The sequence below is a fragment of the Canis lupus genome, chromosome 7 (genome assembly GCF_003254725.2).
Source record: "Canis lupus dingo isolate Sandy chromosome 7, ASM325472v2, whole genome shotgun sequence".
Lineage (NCBI taxonomy): Eukaryota > Metazoa > Chordata > Mammalia > Carnivora > Canidae > Canis > Canis lupus.
In genome coordinates, this window is record NC_064249.1 from 1,578,324 (window position 1) to 1,598,907 (window position 20,584).

Sequence of the window (20,584 nt, forward strand, 5' to 3'; positions counted from 1 at the left end):
TCTAGTCAAACCTCCCTTTGTCCAGGACTTTCCTCAGCCTCCTCGGGGAGGGGAGCAGGAGGTTTCCTTGGCCAAGAGGCAAACTTCCTTGCACCCTCCCTTCCACCTGGCACTTCCGGTCTCCTCCCCCTGGTCTCGGTTGTGGTGTGTCTCCTTACTGTAAGCTCCAGAAGACCCGGAGTTAGTCGGTTTTTGTTCACTGCCGAATCCCCAGCCCAAGAGCGTGACTGGGACCCCGGGGCACTCAGAAACTGCTGAATGAAGGACTGGCCGTGGATCCCCAAGGAGTCAAGGCTTCACCCTGGACAGGCGACACGTATACGGTATTTGAAAAAGGCCGGGGATGATCTCGCTGCTTGCAAAGAAAAACAGAGAGATATGGGAGCACTGCGGTGGGGGCTATTTGGCACCGATGTTGGACACCGAGGAAACTGGCACTCCGAAAACTAGCAGCATTTTCAGCTCGTGGAGATGAAGAGGGCAGGGCTGCTGTGCCCTGCACAAGTGACCAGGGCTGAGGGGACAGGGGTGGGGAAGCACCAGTTGGAAAGGAGTTTTTCCCCCCGAGGAAGAATCAGGCTGCCTTACCACGGCTGACAGAGTGGTACTGGCGGTCTGGCCATCGACAACCCATTCTGCACCCTACTTGGCCAGACGAGGGGGTGGGGGGTGGTGGAGAGTGAAGCCATGTGTGCCCCAGAACCTGTTGTCTTCTGGAAAGTGTTTAAGGGCAGCAACTCTGAGGCCAGACTCCCCGGATTCCATCCCCATCCTACCATGTATTCGCTGAGTCATCTTGGCCAAGTTAGAGTCTCAGTTGTTGTTGTTGTTTTCTAAGGTGGGGATGATATTAGCAGCTGCCTCATTGGATTTTGGAGGATGAAATGAGCTTATATAAATATAAGTGCTTGGGGCGCCTGGGGGCTCAGCAGTTGAGCGCCTGCCTCGGCCCAGGGTGTGATCCCAGGGACCCAGTTAGAGTCCCGCATCCAGCTCCCCGCAGGGAGCCTTCTTCTCCCTCTGCCTGTGTCTCTGCCTCTCTCTCTCTCTCTGTGTCTCTCACAAATAAATAAAATCTTTACAAAAATAAATATAAGTGCTCAGAACAGTGCTTATCCCTGTGGCACAAGCCTGTGAGTGTCTGGGATATTGTGGCGATCGAAAGGCTCCCTTCCCCCTGTGTGTCTCCCTTGCCATTCCCCATCCCTGTGGTGTCTGCTCCCCCTCTTCCTCTGAGATGCCCCCAGTTTAGGTCGCCTGTCCCTTCCACCCTACACGCCTTAGAGCAGGCCTTGGGCGGCCCCTCCTTCCTGCCCTCTCCTTCCTGGGGGGACGTTGGACCCGTTGTCATGGGAAGATGGGCCTGGCCGGGTGAGTGAGCCCATCCTGCCTGGCCTGCAGCCACCAGTGACAGTGACGGTGACGGGAGGCCGGGGGAAGGTGCTGAAGACACTCCTACCTCCTGCCAGGACGTCAGAGATCTCTTATGCAGAGTGGGGAGACATGGAGCCCACATGGCCATGCTCCTCTTCTGGGGATTAGCGCTCACCCTGGGGTCCCTAGGCCCTGCGCCAGAATTATGGTCAACCTCCCCCGTGTGGCTCCAGGGCTGGGGGCTGCGATGGGGCGGGTGGAATTTGCCAGCAGCTGGACCTCGGTGTCCATCCCCCAGCTCTCGTCGGTGCCTCTCGTCCCACACCGCGCCCTAGAATCTGAGCGCCAGGCCGCACTGGTTTCCTTTCCACACATCCCTGTCTTACCTGCGGTCTCTCCCCACCTCCTCAGAGTTCACATCCCCAGCTCTGTGCTCTGCTAACTCCACCCTCGGGTCTCCCCTCTACCAGAGGCTGATCCTTCCAGAAAGCCTTCCTACACTGGCTAGCACCTTGCTGCTCAGAGTGGGGTCCGTGGGCCCCTGACTGGCAGCAAGAGCATCCACCTGGGAGCTCCCGGAAGTGCAAAAGCTCAGAATCTGCAGGTTAACCCGATCCCCAGGGATCCGCATGCGCCTTGCAACCCTTGCTCGGCAGACCCTCGGGATCCGCGTCAGCTGCTATCAGGCTGGCTGGAGGCAGAGGGAGTGCTTCATTCTGTAAACGCTGACCCGGGCCCTGCTCTGCTCCTTGACCCCCAAGCCGTCTTCTCCAATGGCCTCCCCGCCAGCCTGTCCAGCTGGCTGAAGGCCAGGCACACTGGGATGACCCTGAGCCTTGTTCAGCTGGGACAGAGGTCTCTCCCGGGCCATGCTCATCTGGTTTGCCATTTACTGTCCTAGAAGGGCCTTTGTCTGGGGTTCCAGAATCTCCCTTCAGAAGTCAGCGTAAGCGGTGTGAGCATCACCCAGGCTGGCACAGGTGCTCTGCCCAGAAGTGTTCCTCCTCCAAAGAAGCACAGGAGGGGCTTCCCGTCACCCCCACTTCCTCTCCCTTTCTCTCGTCCTCTCTCTGCTGTGACATGCAGCAGCACATTAAAGCTTCTGGGGAACATGAGTGGAACAAAGCTGTTTAATTTCATTTAGCCCAGAGTCCCTAAAACTTAGACTTCTTTTGTGGCACTTGGGGGGCTCAGTGGTTGAGCATCCACCTTTGGCTCAGGGTGTGCCCCTGGGGTCCTGGGATCGAGTCCCGCATCCGGCTCCCCGCAGGGAGCCTTCCTCTCCCTTGGCCTGTGTCTCTGCCTCTCTCTCTCTGGGTCTCTCATGAATAAACAAAATCTTAAAAAAAAAAAAAAAGAACCACTTAGACTTTTTTTTGTCACTTAGCGTTTATGAATGTCCTGTAGGAATAACTCCGGGAAATGCTAACCTAATTCCCTTCTACTGTCACATGCACACTCATGCACACTTGCACACACGCATAGACAGGCACCCCGACACTGAAATTTCTATGTGAGGCTCCCTGGTGCTAAGGGGTCCCTTGCCCCCGTTGCCCGAGGTGAGAAGCTGAGTCTGTGGTCTGGGGGGAGCTTCTGGAGGGGTGTCCGGTGGAGCTGCTGTCTCCAGGCTCTTCTGGGCCGTGGCTGAGCGGGTCCAGACAGCGTCCCCTCGCCCAGAGTCTATGGGCCTTTGTTTTGAGTCTGGAATGCTGGTGTCTCCCCAGATCTGCCAGCCCAGTGTGGAGTTGGCATCCCGTCCCATCCTGTCCCGTCCCTGCCAGCAGGGAAAAGGCTGTTCCCATGGCCTGATGACCATTATAAAAGAAGGTGTGACTCCCTCCTGAGGGAGAGGGAGGGAGGGAAGGGCTTTTGCAAATCCGGCAGCTGCTGGGCTTCTGCAGGAAAGCTCTATGCCTTGCCCACCTGGAGAATGCGCGACAGCAGCTGGAAGAGGTTTCGAGCCCAAACCTGGCCTGGGCTTTTGCTGACACTGTGGTTAGATGACACGTGGAACTGGCAGGGCCAGTTCTGACAGCCTGACTCACCAGCTTCCTCGGCTGCCTGCCTCCCTCCTGCCACCGGCACCGTGTGGGAATCTGTGTCAGAACAAGACTGTGGGCTCCCCAGCCCCTGCCGGGGCGCTCGGGCAGGCTACGGCCAAGGTCTGGGCTCCTGGAGACCCCAGAGGAGCAGGAGGGGCCGCGGGGAAAGGGGTCTTGGAGGTGTTCCGAGAGGCAGAACTCGGGGGACCCCACACACCTTATTTTAGCGGAAAGGAAGGGGGTGAGGAGGCTTTCCCAAGGCCGCCCACTGGCTCTGGGGCAGAGCGGACGTTGCCTCACAATTTTACTGAGACGTCACTTTTTGTGGCTTCCGACCGCTTCCCCAGCTGGAACGAAATTCCCTGAGAATAAATTTATCCCAAAGCCGGATCCGTCCACACTGGAGAGTTCCAGTTCTAAACACCAAGAGGCCCACGGCCAGTTTCCTTGCTCCTTTCGAGATCCCGCTCTCCGGGGAGGCTCAGAGTAGGAGCCGCCACAGGCCGGGGGCCCCTGCAGTCTGGACCTTTGCATGACGTCCAACGGGGGCTCAGAGAGGCCAGGAACCCAGCAATTTCAGGGCTGGATGACAGAGGAGACTAGACCCGTGTGCCCCAAATCGGAGAGGCCCCACTCCACGGGCTATGGTGCCATTCGGGCCACATCTGGTGTCCTAGGCCCCATTCAGAACCCCAATTCTTAAGCGGGATGAGGACAACCTGAGATGCGTTCAAAACCCGGTGCCCCAGAGAGCGAAGGGGAGCTAACCCATGCCCAGTAAGGAAAGTCAGAAGGATCCAGAAGGTCTAGGCTGGGTATATGGCTGTTCAGGTACTGAGAGAACTGTCTGGAGGAGGACACATAGCCCCGTGCCCCAGGGCGCCGGTGGGTGAGCCGCGGGGTCCGACCCCGGGGGCTCAGGGGCCGCTGTGCAGAGAGCGACGAGGGAGGCCGGGGCCGCTTGTAGGGCCGGTGCAGCAGGAGACCGCCCCGGGGTCCCCTCAACTCCGCGTCCTTGCAACCGGAGCTCATGCTCCCTGCTGGACCCCGGCCGGTGCTGAGGAAGTTGCCGTTGGGCCCACAGGAGCTCCGCGTGCACCGAGGGCGAAGTAGACCTGCGCGCAGGTGCAGGACCCCGGGGCCCGCGGCCGGAGGGCACGTCGAGTTCGGGAGATGCCTCCAGGGGCGCAGAGGGAGTGGAGGGGCAGGGCCAGGGGGGCCTCGGGGCATCTGGGACACTCCAGCACGTGAGACCCAGGTTTCTCTGCAGAAAATTGGGAGCCGGGTGATGTTTGTGTGCAGAGGAAGGATGTCGTCGGGTCGCTCTCGGGGCACACCGTGGTGCCGGCAGGTGGGGGGAGCGGAGGCGGGGCCCGGAAGGCGCACCTTGAAACGGCCAAGGCCGGGCCTGGGGCGGTCCCGTGCAAGACTCTGGTTGTGGCTGTGGGGTCGAGGTGCCATCTCAGAGCTGGAAGGGCTTGGGGACCAAATGTGAAAGGAGATATGAAAGACGAGTTCTTGCTGGGATGACTGGGTCGGTGGTGACTTCATTGACCTTAGTCCTTTGTTTCTCAAAAGCAAACAACCCCAAATACGGGTGGCTCAGGTTGGCTTTAAGCTTGCGGAGCCCTGAGTAGAGAAAGGCAGGCCCCGGGAGGTGGCAGGCAGCTGGCAAGCAGCAATCTGGAGAGCCACCGGGGGCCTGAGGCTTGCTACCTGCTCTCTCCCGGCGTGGTGCCTCAGTTTCCTCTGCATGACAGACAGGCAGACCCAATCTCCTCACTTTTTAGCAAAGCCCCAGATCCTCTCCTCTGCCTCCCTCCTTCCCTCCTGCATCTCTTGCTCCATCCCACACCTGTCTGCCAATTGTCCCAAATGTCACAAACCTCCTCTCAAGATGACCTGGTAGGTTGACAACCAAGTGAATTGGCTCTGCTCCCTGGACCAGCCCCACCCCCATCCCAGCCGCTGTGAGTCAGCGTGACCACCAGCGCGCCTGTGGACCCGCACGGCTCCCACCCGCCGGCAGTGAAGGCGGGGGGGCCCTTCCCACTGTAATCCTAGTGGTTCGCTCTTGGGTCACCTTTGCCAATTTGGGAGAGAGCTCACCTTTATCACTGGAAAATATTTGTGCATTGACTAGAAGCTACTACAGGCAGAATCCAGGAAGAGAAGGTCTGGGGCCGCCCTGGAACTTCACTTCAGTGTAGACCATTGCAGTCATCTCCGGGTCTCCGGGCCACTCCCCTCATTTCCCTGCAGACTTTAGCTCCAGTCTGCCACCACTTTCTCCATGTGGGTTCTCTCCTAATTCTTGGTGATTTCAACGTCCAGGAGGACGATCCTTCCAACAGCCTGGCCTCTTGGTTCCTTGATCTCCCATCCACCACCGAATTTGCCTCTGTCCTAGCTCAGCTACTCACTCCCTCGGTCAGCTCATCCTACTGTTACCAAGGATGACAATTTTCCCATGTTTTCCATTTCAAGCGTCACGCTCCCTGACCACCACCTCCTCACGCGCGGCTCACTCTCTCAAGTCGTCTGCCTCTCATAATTCTTCAGACCCTATAATTTACTCATTCTGTCACCTTAATTTTAATCAGCTCTCAAACCCCTTGTTCTCTCCTTAGTTGCTGGGGTTAAAGTTCTTGGCCCATCTCTAAGCACTCCTTTGCACCCTGCCTTAACTCCCTTACTTTGCCTCGTCGTACCTTCTGGGAAAAGTCTCTGGTTAAAAACTCTCCACCCATTCTACACCTGCACCTGTGTGGTAGCGAAATGTGGGTGGAGAACCTCCAGGTCTATGCTGACCCCTTTTAAATTCCTGACACCAATTCGAAGAGGGATCTTAGTGCTGCCCAGCCTTCCTATTACATTGTTGGTTCTTTAGTTCTACTTTCCTAGAGGAAGGTTTCATGCCTCCTCCTCTATCCTCACTCTCAGATGATAATTGAGTTTCTTATCTCACTGAGAACATGGAAGCAAAACAAAGAGAACTCCAACCAGCCTGCTCCTCCCCACCTATCCACTCACCTGCCTCGTTGAGTGTGGATGAACCGTCCACGATCTATCCAAGGCTGAGCCTCCCCTTGTGCATGTCCTATCTTTTCTTGTCTTTCAAGAACATCATTCCAGCATCAAGAACATCCATCCATCATTCCCTCTTTTCCTGTGTTATCAGCTTTTCCTCCTCTCCTAGATTACTCTCATCAGCATAGAAGACATGCTTTTATCTTACTCTTGATACCACATCCACCTCCAGAAATCACTTCATTTCTCTTTCCCTTTACAACAAAACAACTCGTGAAACTGTCAATATTTACTATACATAATTTCATTTTTTCCCCATTTTCTCATGAACCCACTCTAGTCAAGTTTCTACTCTTACTATGTAAACATTGGTGCTCTTATCAAGGCACCAGTGACGTTCATGTCATTAAATTTGATGGTCAGAAGCTTCCATTTTCAGTGATGGTGGAATAGAGCCTATTAAGTCATCTTTCCTACAGATAATAGCTTAAAGCTGCACAAAAAATGAAAAGCAGCAACTGCATGAGGGCATTAAAGCATGACCAAAAAGCAGTCAGGAAATGAAGAGGCGTTGACTCTCAGAAGAATAACAATGCATTGGGTAAGTTTTCTATTTTCATAACTTCTCTCCCAATGGCCAGCTGCAGTTGGCTCTATGCAGACTGTCAAAAGCTTGAGTAAACGCTCCTAGTCTTACTGATTGAAGAACTAGAGGCAAGAGTCTGAGGCATTTGGAACGTGGAGGAGGGAAATATTGAAAAGAGAGTCACAGAGAGAGTTCCATAAATCCTGAATATAGACTCTGCTCAAACCTCTAGGTGACTTTTGAATTATGCATGTGTGGGAAAGGATCCAAACAGCCCAACACAACTAAATGAACTGAACGGAGACCTTAGCTGGTGCTCACCACAAAGGAAGTTTGATTTCAGCCAGTTAATTTCCTTGAAAAAGGAAAATACTAAAAAAAATTTAGTGTTCCTCAAAGAAATATAACACAATCTAGAGGCTGCACAACTTATCATTCATGGTGTCCAGGATGTAACCCAAGCTTACTAACAATAAGAAATAAGAAAATGTAACCCATACTTGAAAGAAAAAGCAATAGATGGAGACTGATCATGAATGCAGATAAAGATTTAATTTCATGAGTTTTAAAAAGGATTTATTATTGTTTTTTTATTTAGAGAGGGAGAGAGTTGGAGAGAAGGGGCAGAGGGAGAGGGAGAGAGAGAATCCCAAGCGGACTCTGCACTAAGCGTGGAGCCTGACATGTGACCCAGTCCTATGGTCCTGAGATCACAACCTGAGCCAAAATCAAGGTTGGACGCTCAAGCCACCGAGCCACCCAGGCATCCCAGCAAGACGGAGATTTTATTTTTTATTTTATTTTATTTTATTTTATTTATTTATTTTTAAGATTTTATTTATTTATTCATGAGCAACACAGCAGAGAGGAGAGAGAGAAAGAGGCAGAGGCACAGGCAGAGGGAGAAGCAGGCTCCATGCAGGGAGCCCGACGCGGAACTCGATCCCGGGTCTCCAGGATCAGGCCCTGGGCTGAAGGTGGCGCTAAACCCCTGAGCCACCCGGGCCGCCCTAGACGGAGATTTTAAAGCAAAGATGGTAACTTTGCTCAAAGATAAAAAGGAGCTTTCTGCCCCTGGACGCCGCCGAGTAAGCATCATTACAGTCTCCCCTCCCACCGCCGTCATGTCTAAGTCAGAGTCTCCCAAAGAGCCCGAGCAGCTGCGGAAGCTCTTCATCGGAGGTTTGAGCTTCGAAACGACCGGTGAGAGTCTGAGGAGCCATTTTGAGCAATGGGGGACGCTTACGGACTGTGTGGTCATGAGAGAGCCCAACGCCAAGCGCTCCAGAGGCTTTGGGTTCGTCACGTAGGCCACCGTGGAGGAGGGGGACGCGGCCAGGAACGCCCGGCCGCACAAGGTGGACGGAAGAGTCGTGGAACCAAAGAGGGCTGTCTCCCGAGAAGATTCTCAAAGACCCGGTGCCCACTTAACTGTGAAAAAGATTTTTGTCGGTGGCATTAAAGAAGACACTGAAGAACATCATCTAAGAGATTATTTTGAACAGTATGGGAAAATTGAAGTGATTGAGATCATGACTGACCGAGGCAGTGGCAAAAAGAGAGGTTTCGCTTTTGTGACCTTTGACGACCACGACTCTGTAGACAAGATTGTCATTCAAAAACACCACACTGTGAATGGCCACAACTGTGAAGTAAGGAAAGCCCTATCGAAGCAAGAGATGGCTAGAGCTTCGTCCAGCCAAAGAGGCCCAAGTGGTTCTGGAAACTTTGGTGGTGGTCGTGGAGGTGGTTTTGGTGGGAATGACAACTTTGGTCGTGGAGGGAACTTCAGTGGTCGAGGTGGCTTCGGTGGCAGTCGAGGTGGCGGTGGATACGGTGGCAGTGGGGATGGCTATAACGGATTTGGTAATGACGGAAGCAACTTTGGAGGTGGCAGAAGCTATAACGATTTTGGCAATTACAACAATCAATCCTCAAATTTTGGACCCATGAAAGGAGGAAATTTTGGAGGCAGAAGCTCTGGCCCCTATGGTGGTGGAGGCCAATACTTTGCCAAACCACGAAACCAAGGTGGCTATGGCGGTTCCAGCAGCAGCAGCAGCTATGGCAGTGGCAGAAGGTTTTAATTACTGCCAGGAAACAAAGCTTAGCAGGAGAGGAGAGCCAGAGAAGTGACAGGGAAGCTACAGGTTACAACAGATTTGTGAACTCAGCCAAGCACAGTGGTGGCAGGACCTAGCTGCTACAAAGAAGACATGTTTTAGACAATACTCATGTGTATGGGCAAAAAACTCGAGGACTGTATTTGTGACTAATTGTATAACAGGTTATTTTAGTTTCTGTTCTGTGGAAAGTGTAAAGCATTCCAACAAAGGGTTTTAATGTAGATTTTTTTTTTTTGCACCCATGCTGTTGATTGCTAAATGTAATAGTCTGATCATGACGCTGAAAAAATGTTTTTGTTTTTTTTTTAAAAAAAGATATAAAGGAAAATACACCTACAATTAATGAATAAATTGAAAATTATTATGAAATATTATCAAAGAAATACAGAGTATTAAATAGAGCCAAATGGAAATTCTAAGACTGAAAAAATTCATGTAAAATAGAAATTCACTGGATGAACTCAACAGCACATTTACAATGATGGAAAATTTGTCAGTGGACTTGAAGGAAGATCAATAAAAATGAATTAATCTGAAGAACAGAGAGAATAAAAATAAACATATTCAATGATCTGTGGGAAAATCTATAAAGTTGAAATCGGGGGGCCTGGGTGGCTCAGTTGGTTTAACACCCGACTCTTGATTTTGGCTCAGGTCCTGATCTCAGGGTTGTGAAGCTGGGGCTCTGTGCTCAGCAGGGAGTCTGCTTGAGAGTCTCTCTCTCCCTCTCCCATCCATGCCCCAACCCATGCAGGCACTCTCTCTAAATAAATAATTAATCTTAAAAAAAAAAAAAAGACCTGAGCTGAGATCAAGAGTCGAATGCTTAACGGATTGAGCCACCAGGTGCCCCACCTTTTCTCTTTTCTACTTACACGCACTTCCTTGGTCATCTTATCTAGTCTTATGATTTAAAAGCTCTCATATCCTTGCTCAAAGATGTCTGGCATCTGCCTCTTTAGGATGGGGGACACTTGGCCTCAGTTTGTCCCCTCCAGCATCCCGGTCACCAACACTGGGGTCATAAGAGGAGTCCTACTTAATCATACAGCAGCACTAACACTGAGCGTCTGCTCTGTGCCACATGTTGCCTGTGCTGTCACGGATCCTTCGACCAGCCACGCGGCTGTGTGTGCCTGTAGGGCACCTGGCCTCTTCTCTGCGCCAGGTGCTGCGGGGATCACTGCCCGGAGGTGCTCACCCTCTAGTGCAGGAAGAGACGATGGGCTGCCACCATTCCCTGGGGGCGAGTGTTGTGCTAGGCTCCAGCAGAGCCCCCAGAGAGCACCAGAAGGTGCCCTTGGTCCAGTGGGGGAGGCGAGAGCCCTGCAGGCAGACCTGGTCTGCAGTTCAAGAGGCCCGAGCTCCAGGCCTGGCTCTGCTGGTAGAGCTGCTTGCGACCCCACCTGGGTCTGTTTGCTCAGCGGCAAAACAGGGAGGCCGGGCTAGACCAGAGATTTTCCAACAGCTCCTTAGAGCCTGGCGTTCTGAGGGCCCCTCTCCTGGGAAGCAAAGGGGTGGGCAGCGGGAGCCCCTACCCCCAGACGCTTTCCCCAGGGCTGCTTTGATCTTACCTGTTTGGTGTTTCAGCCTTCCATGATAGGATTCCGGGGCTGAAAACGGTGCGAAGATCACCTGACAAGGGGAATCCTGAAGACGCTTCCAACGCTGACAGCCTGAGACTCTGATGTGGGCCAGTTCCCCAGGGTGGGCCCAGGATGCTGGAGGGTGAGGCCAGGGTGCCACGTCCGTCCTGCTCCCTGTCCGCCCGCCTTCCAGGCCCTGGCTCCGGGGCCTACAGCTCCCCATCCACAGGCCTGCTCTGGTCAGTGAGGTCGAGAACAGACTCTGCTCCCAGGAGGGCCCAAGCTCAGGCAGGGTGGGGGCCGGTGGGTCTGGCTCTGGGCTGGCAAAAGAAAACCGGATGGAGAGTTTGGGCAAGAAAGGTTTCTTTCAGAGTCAGGCCTGGCTTCTTGTCCATGAAACGGGCCTTTATCAGCTTGGAGGCTCCGCGAGGTGGTGGAGGGGGGTGCGGTTCACTCCTGGGTTTGTCTAGAGATCCTTTTCCAAGGACAATAATTTTTTTTTTCCCCAGCAGTTTCTTGCTCCAAGAGGGCACGACAGTACAGGACGGTCACTCGAGGGCAGGGAGAAGTCAGCCTAACTGCTGGCAACTGCTGACTAAATGCAGGTACAGCGAAGGGGGAAGAGCAACAGCCTCGGCCTCAGACCTGGTCCAAATTCTGCGTCTATCGCTCACCGGCTGTGTGGCCTGAATAAGTGACTGAGCGTCTCTGAGCTGTAGTTTCACTGTCTGAGAAATGGGAATGGTCAAACCCGCCTTGTAGCATCGATATGAAGACTAAATGTAATTAATATATGCACCCTTAGGTGCACCCCTAGGTCTACACCTGGGCCCCACAGTGCAGCCATACCGTCCTCCAGGAAAACTCTGGGTCCCAGAACACAGGAGTGGAGCTTGGGAGGATCCCGAATGGCACATGGGGCACCGTGGGGGTTGGAGACCTGCTTGAAGGGTTCTTTCCTTCTTTCCTTCCTCCTTTCTTCTTTTCTTTCTTTCTTCCTCCCTTCCCTCCTTCTCCTCTTTCCCTTCCCTCCCTCCCTCCCTCTTTCCTTCCCTCCCTCCCTCCTTTCTTTCTTTCTTTCTTTCTTTCTCTCTCTCTCTTTCTTTCTTTCTTTCTTTCTTTCTTTCTTTCTTTCTTTCTTTCTTTCTTTCTTTTTTTCTTCTTTCTTCTTTCTTTCTTTCCTTCTTTCTTTCTTCCTAAGGTTTTATTCTTTATTTGAGGCAGAGAGAGAGCACGGGTGGAGGCGGGGGCACGATGGGCGGGCAGAGGCAGAGGGAGAAGCAGGCTCCCCGCCGGGGCCCAATGTGGGGCTCCATCCCAGGACCCCAGGGTCACGTCCTGAGCCGAAGGCAGGCGCTCACCCCCTGAGCCAGAGGCGCCCCAAAGCTTCCATTCTGAGCGAGGTGTATGGGGCAGGAATTTAATGGCCTTGTGTACAGGGGTGAGAATTAGGGCCCAGAGATTTGAACCGCCTGGTTAGCTTGGGGGTATTTTCTTAGGGAATCCACTGCCCGTGGAACCTGTCAGCAGCTGACTAGCGGGTCCGGGGCAGTGGGAGCACGCAGTCCTTTCGTGTCCGGGACGTGTCTGCTGATGTGCCAGTGCGGGGCGTCCGTTTGACAAAGTCCCCTGGGAGGCTGCCGTGGTGGCCTTTGTACCTGCTGGAGCCGTGTGGCCTCGGGGTGGAGGGTGGTGGCGGGGAGGACCAGTTGGGGAGCCGGTGCACCTGCGGGACACTGCAGCATCTTGGGGGCTCACTAGTCCCATGTTCTGACCAACCACGGGGTGATGTTGACCGCGGGTTCTGCTCAGCCCACGTGGTGCGAGTTGGAACTCTCCGGATGGCTTGTCCGCGGAGCATGTGACCCCCCCCCCCCACCGTAGGGCCCCGTGCAGCATGGCCTCCGCGTGGGGGTTGGCTTGCGCCCCAAGGCCCCGGCACTGGGCAGGCACCCACGCCCCCAGCGGCCCAGGGCACGGGGTGGGGATGGAGGACGCCGGGGCTGCTGCGCGCTGCTGGGGAAGCCGCTTTCTCTCTTCACTTCTGCCTCCGCCCGTGTGGCCCCGAGCTCTGCTCGGTCACTCGCCTGGGCCAGGGCTCAGAGCAGGAGACGAATCCGCCAAGGCTCTGAAAGGTAAAGGGATTATTATTTGGCCGCTCCAGGAAAAACACTACTGTTATTTTTAAAGACTTTATTTATTTATGAGAGACATGGAGAGAGGCAGAGACACAGGAGGAGGGAGAAGCAGGCTTCATGCAGGGAGCCTGATGCAGGACTCGATGCGGGGACCCCAAGGTCACGCCCTGGGCGGAAGGCAGCCCCTCCACCGCTGAGCCTCCAGGCTCCCCCAAGCACCACCAAGACTATTGTTATTGTTAACGACTTCTGTTCCCTCTTCCTCTGCATTTTCTTTTTTTTTTTTCTTTTTTTCTCTGCATTTTCACAAGTGATGCACAGAGCCTTTGTCTCTGCAGGAGCTTGGGCCCCCGGGGGGGGGGGGGGTGGGAATCAGTGGGACAGGCCAGCTGCAAAGGGATAGAAGGAAATGGCTTCAAGGCTCAGGGACAGATGGACTCAGGCAGCCTGGCTGTGGGGTTGGGGAGACTCCGCCTCCAGGACCTTGGGACCCTTCCCTTGGCACCATCTAGGCTTCCAGCTGTTCCCACAAACAGGTGCCCCCCAGTTTGGTCCTGCCCTCTGCTGCTGGGGCCCAAGGCCCTCCCAGGCTCATAGGCTAGTCCTCTGAGGGGCCAGGAAGGCCTGTCACCCTCTTGGTCGGGGATGCCCCACTGAGGACCTCAGCAGCCCTTTGCCGCCCCTACACGTTAGAGGCACTTGAACCCGTGTCGGGTGAAATTTCTCTGCTGTTACTTTTAATTTCCCAGAGATCACACCACACGTGAGAACTTTTGGGACGTGAGACGGCTGATCTGTCTCGGTCCCGACTATTTGGAAATCCTAGATGTGCGGCGCCCGTGGGCTCAGTGGCGGAGCGTCTGCCTCTGGCTCAGGGCGTGACCCTGGGGTCCCCGGATCGAGTCCCACCACGGGCTCCCTGCATGGAGCCTGCTTCTCCCTCTGCCTGTGTCTCTGCCTCTCTCTGTGTGTCTCTCATGAATAAAGAAAGAAAATCTTAAAAAAAAAGAAAAAGAAAGAAAGAAATCCTGGCTGTAACCGTGATGGCGATGTCAGGTGCATGTTGCACTGTCCCGTGTTGGACGACCCCACGTTCCCAGCTGCGAGAACGTGGCGTGGACAGCAGGGGATGACCCAGGGGAGCCAGACACGAGCGAGCGACATCCCGACTCTGCTACACCAAGTGCAAAACAGGCAAGACCCCCGTGTGCTGTCATGAGCAGGATGGCGGTGACCCTCGAGAGGGGACAGTTAAGGCCGGGCCCCAGGGGGGTTGGTCCTCGGTCTGGGCGCCGCCTGTCGGGGGCATCAGAGGGCAGCGCGCCGTCGCGCCATGTGTTTCCCGCGTGACTGTGTGGTCCTGGAGGACGCTTAGCGTCAGACATTTCTTGATTTTGCATTTGTCATCCAAGCTCGCATATCGGAGCCACTGCATGTTTTCAGGTCTCAGGATGTCCCCAGGGGCCCCAGACCCAGCATGTTGACAATCTGGGCCGCAGACAGCCCCAGGCTGAGGAACAGGCTGGGAACAGCCCTTCCTCCCGGGTCACGCTCAGAGCCACCGAACCAGAGGCCCGGAGCGCGGGGGCCCCGAGGCCGGGAGTCAGCACGCGCCCCAGCTGGGAGCAGCGCGTCCGGCCCGGCCCTCCGGTTCGCAGCCCTCTGCCGCCGGGTGGCCCTGACGCGGGCGGATGTGCAGACCAGCGCCGGGAACCGTCCTCCTGGTCTTAGAGGGTTCCTCACGCCTCTCACCCTATAAGCCCGTGGCGGGCCCACGCACCCTCCGCCTCTGTGCGCCTGAGCACCTCGCGGGATGCAGGTGAGGTGCACCTCCGGGAAACGGGCTCCTCTCACGTCCTGAGCTTCATCTCCTAGAGCAGCCCCGGCCGCCGCCCTCACGGGGGCACACGGGGCATCCGGGCTCCCCTCTAAGCCTCGCGTGACTCATTCGTGGGACTGGGTAGTGATGCTGGCACCGCGGAGCCACCGTGGGGCTCAAGGGCACGGACGTGGCGCCGTCTCCCTCGCCCGGCGCAGGCTCAAGAAAGGAGTGAGCGGCTCCTCTTTCCTCAGCGGCACCCCCAAATAACTCACGGCTCACAAGGTTCAAAGAAATGCCAGCAATTTATTGATTTCCTATATTTCCAAAAAAAGCAAATACATAGTGCATCACACAGGGGCCCCGGGCCGGGCCAGCATGACGTTCTTACACAAGCAGGGCGCAGAGGGAGGGGTGTGCTCCGGGGGGTCCTGGGTGTTCCAGCATCATCCCCTGGGCTTCCCTCGCCCATCCATCACCCCGGCCTTCCCCCTCCCAGCCACCCCAGCCTTCCGCCGGGCTCTGAGGCGGGCAGGACGCAACAGCACCGTCTCCGCGTGTCCAGAGAGAGCCCTTCACTGCATCACAAGGGGAGGCGCGGGGGCGGCGGGGTCTGGCCCCCACTGGACAGGCTGCCGGTGGCCAGTGAGCGGCTCTGTCTCAAGCACAAGAGATCCTGGGGGCAGGGCAGGGCCAGGCAGAGACTGGGTGGTCTCCGTCCTGCCTCGCTGGCCCCAAATTGCAATGTCTTGTTTGGGGTGTCAACCGAGTCGCGTGAGGCTGCTGCGTGCTGAGGCTACTGAGCCGTCCTGGGCAAGCCCCGTCCTCCCCGTCTTTAGGAAATGCACCCTCAGGACCCTCTCCATTGTGCCTCTTCCAAGGTGACAGCCGTGGGTCAGAGGCCCAGACGACAGTCCCGAGAAAGCACAAGAGAGGCTACAACATCAGGCCTGGCCTGACCTTTGCCCTCGGCCCATGGCTCCCCGCCCGCCGCCACCCCCTGCCGTGGGCCCCCACACTCCCTGTTTCCCTCCCGCCCTGACAGGACTGGGGGTCCCCAAAGCCCAACAGCCCGCATCTCCTGCTTCCTCCCGGAGAACAGAAGCTGCGTGAGGACAGGGCCGGGGGCTGTTTTGTTCACTGACGGATGCTGAGTGCTGAGGACTCTGCCTGGCACCTCTGGGTGCTCCGTACATATTTTATTCTAAGGAGTGAATTCCTCTGAGCCCTGGTGGCGGGCAGAGGACCCTCCTGGAACCCGCGGCCAGGGCGGGAGCCAGGAGTAGGCCTTCCATCACCAGCAGGCAGGGCCCACAGCAGCCGGGGACACGGGGCAGGTGGCCTGTCATCCCACGTCTGGCCCCGGTCTGTCGCATGTCTTAACAGGCATGTCCTCAGTCCAGAAGGGGGCTTTCCGGGCCTGACTGCTGGGGTGAGGGGTGGGGCCGGATTAGGGGGGTAGCATGGGCCGGGGCGGGGGGGCACGGGGCCTGAGGGGAGAAGCAGAGAGGCCGTGGGCCACTCCGGGCTGAGGCCACCAGGGCGAGGGCAGGCGGTGGAGGCGGACAGCGGGGAGCCTTGGGAACCTGCTCGGCTCTGGCTCAGTGTGGACTGAGCATTGACAGCGAGCGCTCCCCGGAGGCCCTGACCCCAGGAGGCCCCGCTGCTGCTTCCCCTCTGCAGTGGGCAGCCGGCTGGGCGCCCGGGTGTGGCCGGCGCCCCTGACAAGCCTCTTATATCACATCCCCCGTGGTTTTCCCCAAAGACACGGTGGAGGCAGGGTGGCTGGGGGTCCGGGGAAGGTGGGGCTGGGGCTTGTAGGTGCCCGGAAGTGGTAGCTCCAGGGACCCAGAGCACACCCCCTCCCACTCCGCAGACCCTCCTGCCTCATTTCCCAGCGGCCACTGTCCCACCGGAGCCTGGGGCAGGTGTCTGTCTGTCCAGCCCCAGCCTGTCCCCTCTCCCCTGGGAATAGGAAGGCCAAACAGCCACTCCCCCAACAGCTCTTTGGCTCTGAGCACCGTGTCGCCTTCTTTCTCCTGAAACAAATAGGTGCCAGGCCCCTGACGGCAGATGCTTTCTAGACTGAGGCTCCTCTGACTGGTACCCACCCCGGAGAATGGCCAGCCCCGTCTGCTGCTTCCTGCTCCCCCGGAACAGGCGTCAGACAGCAAAGCAAGCGTGACTGTCCTTGCCCGTCCCCTGGAGCCCAACCCTGTCCAGCCCCAAGCCCCGTGGCGACGCAGGAGGCGCAGTCTCATCAGACAGCTGTGTCTTGCCAGCCTCCCTTCCTGCAAAGCTGCCTCTCGTAGGGGTAGGTGGGCCTTCCCCACCTCGGAGACGGCTCCCCTGTGATGCTTCCCTGCCCTGGGCGCCCGCCCCGGCCCCGGCATGACACATTTGGGAACCGCTCGAAAAGCACAGGTAGCGTAGAAACATGGGACAGTCCTTTTTCCCACCGCAGGACCTGAAGGAACAGCTTAGCTTTTTGCAGTTTGTGGTCATGCTCTCAGGCGCTCACACCAAGCGTGCACGCGTGCGCGCACACTTACATCGTACATACATATATATATATACCATTTCTCAGCGGAAGAAGTATTGACATGAAACATAAGCCCCTTTAACTCAAGAAAAGTCCCCCCCACCCTTCCCAACCCTCCCTCCTTGCTTGCCAGTTCCCCCAAGGAAAAAAAAATCTAAAAATATTTCCATCATCCACAGTTTTCAGGGTTGCTTTCCATTGCATTTGAACCTTTCCAAACACTGCACCGGGTGGACAGAGCCACCCCTCCAGCAAGGCCTGAGGTCTTCTCAGCTGGGTTGTATCATTTCTGGAAAAGGAGAAGGCGTCCGGTTAGCACGTGGAGGGAGACACCGCCACACCGGTAGGTCTGGCCCATCCTGCCACCCCCTCCACCCGCACCTGCCAGGAGAAGGTGTCTGACATCTTATTTATCTTCATCTGCGTCAAACTCACAGCCCTCTCCCCCACCAGGACCCTCCGCAGGTGCCGGGGTGCTGGCAGAGAGCCCCCTTCAGCTCAGGGGACGACCCTGTCCTCACGCCTGGCTCTCCGCAGATGGCTCCACACCAGGTCACATCTCTGGTGACCCTCTAGAGAAGCCTGATGATGTCACCCGCATCAGAAACGCTCTGGGTGCTGTAGTCTAAGGATGCACTTTCCACTCCAGAGCCACCGAGTCACAACGGCTGGGGTCGGGGCCCGGAGTGTGCACTTTAGGGAGCATCCCAGGCGATTCTAATGAAAGCTAGGGCTTGCATAGGCCTTTGTCGTAGGCACCGGTTCGGAGCTTTCGGCCCCTGCAATCAGCAGCTGGAAACAAGCTTATCCACGTTAGCCCTGTGTGGACTGGAAAGTGAATCATAAAAAGGATAAGGAAGTGAGCAGTAGGTGTGCAAAGCTGGAACGGCACCTCCCAGGTTGTGCAGTGCACAACCTACACAGCTGTACCTAGGAGTTCTGTGCAGACGTCTGGCCTGCTGACGCTCTCAGGACGTTGCACTCCCCTAATGGCCTGTGGTTGGGACGGCCCACGGCACCCTTGCCAAGTGGTCTATACGGCTGTCCTCACAGGCCCTGTGTCAGCTGTGGCCGGGCTGTCCCCAGGGAGCGCAGGCCCCGCCTCGCCCTCGGGTGTCCGGGAGGTGCCTCTGCCCTGGGGGGAGCCGATTCTTACCTGCAATCTGTACTTGCTCGGCGGCCCCTTAGAATCGGGAGGTGAAGTTCCTGAGGCTGTTGGGTCCGGTTAAGGCCCCCAGCATGTTCCTATCCAGGCCTTGCTGCGGGGTGGGGGTGGGGGGGGGCAGAAACAGCAGCTGCATGACATGCTCTAGGATGAAACGGTGGGACTTCCCGCGGGGCCGGCGACTGCCCTCCCAGGGTGCCTTGCACACGTGTGTCAGGGCTAAGCCCGGCCTAACCAGCCACCACCAAGGCCCCGGCTCCCCCGGGTAGTGAAGTGCGTCTGGGCCTCCAGCAGCGCCTCTGCGGTTCCCACGCGCACCCGCAAAAATCCTAGTGGAGGCACGCGGGCTTCAAGCTCACGGTCATTACTCTTTAAACACTACGATACCCACAAGCACATTAGAAAAGCTGTTTGTTTGTCTCCCTCTGACTCTCCCCGTCCGGGGTTTTGCTTTCCTTTCCCATCTTGACAAGAGCCCTTGGCAGGGAGGACGCGTCCGGTCCAGCGTTTCTCACTCGCCGCAGCGGCGGGGTGCCGGCCCTGGGAAGCTGCCGGGCGCGTGGGCTCCCTGGGCTCCCCTTGCCTGCCTGTCCTCCCCCCTTCGGCCCCGCCAGCCCTGCGCGCCTGCGGAGGAGTGACACGATCTCGTTTCTGTGGCCTCTCCCAGCATACAGCAGGCGCTCAATAAGTGCTTTGCAGTGAACGAGGACAGCGGAAGGGGCCCCTGGTGGCAGCCCGCCCTCAGTCCGGCCTGTGGGAACACGAGGGATCCAGATCCCGGGTGCCTGGGAGCCCGCGGCCCGCTGGGTCGGGGCGTGCACCACACGGTGCTGGTTTCTCCGCCGCCCATGCTTGCTCGCTCCTGTTTGCCTGGACTCGGTGGAGGGAGCCCAGGTGCGCGTTCCTGGGTCCCGGGCGCTCCTGCGTGACTCCCTCATCACGGCAAACTCCTACTCTGCAGGGTGCACAGAAGCCACCGGCGGCTTCTCTAGAGGGTCACCCCCCCCCACCTGCTGCGGCTGACAGGACTCGACGGAGGTGGAGCCCGGGCGCAGGCAGCCCCGCTGTCAGGTGTCGGGGAGCCGTGGGGGCCCAATGGCGAGCTGGTTCCTGCTGGCTCCGTCCGGAAGGGTGCTAACTAGGCAGGGGACTGTCCGCGTGCCTCGCCTTGGGTGTGGTCTCGGGATCCCCGGGTGGGCCGAACCTTCTGGACCCCATGGAAGGGCTTAGGGCCTTCTCACCAGGGTCCTCCCCCGCCTCCCTTCCGCTGTGTCTCCCGGGCGGCTGCAGGCGGGTGGGGGGCCGGGGAGGAGCGCTACGTTGTCCACCAGGGGACAGGGTCCCCCCCGGCCCGGGCCTTCCGACGTGCCCGTCGACTCTGACCTCCACGGGCCTCCCTCCAGTCTCCTCCCTGCAGGGCGGCTGTCCCCACATCTCCCTCTACCCCCTGCGCCCCCTGGGTCCTGTGGTCTCCTCGTCCTCCCGCTGCCCCTTCACCGTCTCCTGCTCTGTCCACTCCTCCGCATCCCACGACAAACACGCCTGGGTCCCCTCTGCCATGGAACAGGGCTCTTTTCTTCCCCATCCCTTTGTCTTCCTCCTTCCTGGGCCAAACTGAGGGGCGCAGCTCTGCCTTGTTCCATCCTCCCCACCCCTCCTCGCCCATGCAGGGGCCCCAGGGCTCCCCTCGAGTCGCCAGCTAGGGCCCTCACAGGCGGCGCTTTGGGATCCCCGCGTCTGGGTCCTCCCTGCGGCCTCAGCAGCCCTGGAGCTGCCGCCCACTCTCCAGTGCTGCCCCCCATGGGCTTCGGGCCCCTCCTGGCCACCTTGCACAGCCCCTCCGGCTCCCTGGCCCCAGAGGAGGCTCCTGTCCTGCTTCTGCCCTATTCCCCCGGGCGACCCCACACCTGTGCCCCGTGATGGGCCTGCCGCTCCCGTGGCTTCGCCCGCCCAGCGCTCCTGCCTGCGTGGCAGCCTGGCCTCTCTCCTCGGGTCCCGCACCCGCACCCGCACCCAGTCCCATCCCTTCGGACTCCTGATATCGGGACTGCTCTCCCTCTTCCCACAGGGCTACCCGGCCTCTCCGACACCCACCCGTTTCTGCAGTGTGGCCACAGCGTCTCCAGGCTTGCGCCGGGCACCTCCCAGTCCCTCTGACTGTCCCTGCCGACCAGGG

The 20,584-nt window shown here is 57.5% G+C and overlaps 1 protein-coding gene and 1 pseudogene across 1 annotated transcript in view; one reads left to right on the forward strand and one right to left on the reverse strand.

The window, feature by feature from the left end:
• The first annotated feature begins 8,125 nt into the window (after positions 1-8,125).
• LOC112667122 (heterogeneous nuclear ribonucleoprotein A1-like) lies at positions 8,126-9,130 on the forward strand (annotated as a pseudogene).
• Positions 9,131-14,987: 5,857 nt separating this feature from the next.
• Positions 14,988-20,584, reverse strand: part of PKP1 (plakophilin 1) — a 45,791-nt gene continuing 40,194 nt past the window's right edge. The window contains exons 13-14 of the mRNA XM_025458593.3: positions 18,400-18,502; positions 14,988-17,532 (exon numbers count right to left, since the gene is read on the reverse strand). Coding sequence (XP_025314378.1) covers positions 18,428-18,502 — 75 coding nt within the window. The 3' untranslated portion in view covers positions 14,988-17,532; positions 18,400-18,427. The remainder of the gene's footprint in view (positions 17,533-18,399; positions 18,503-20,584) is intronic.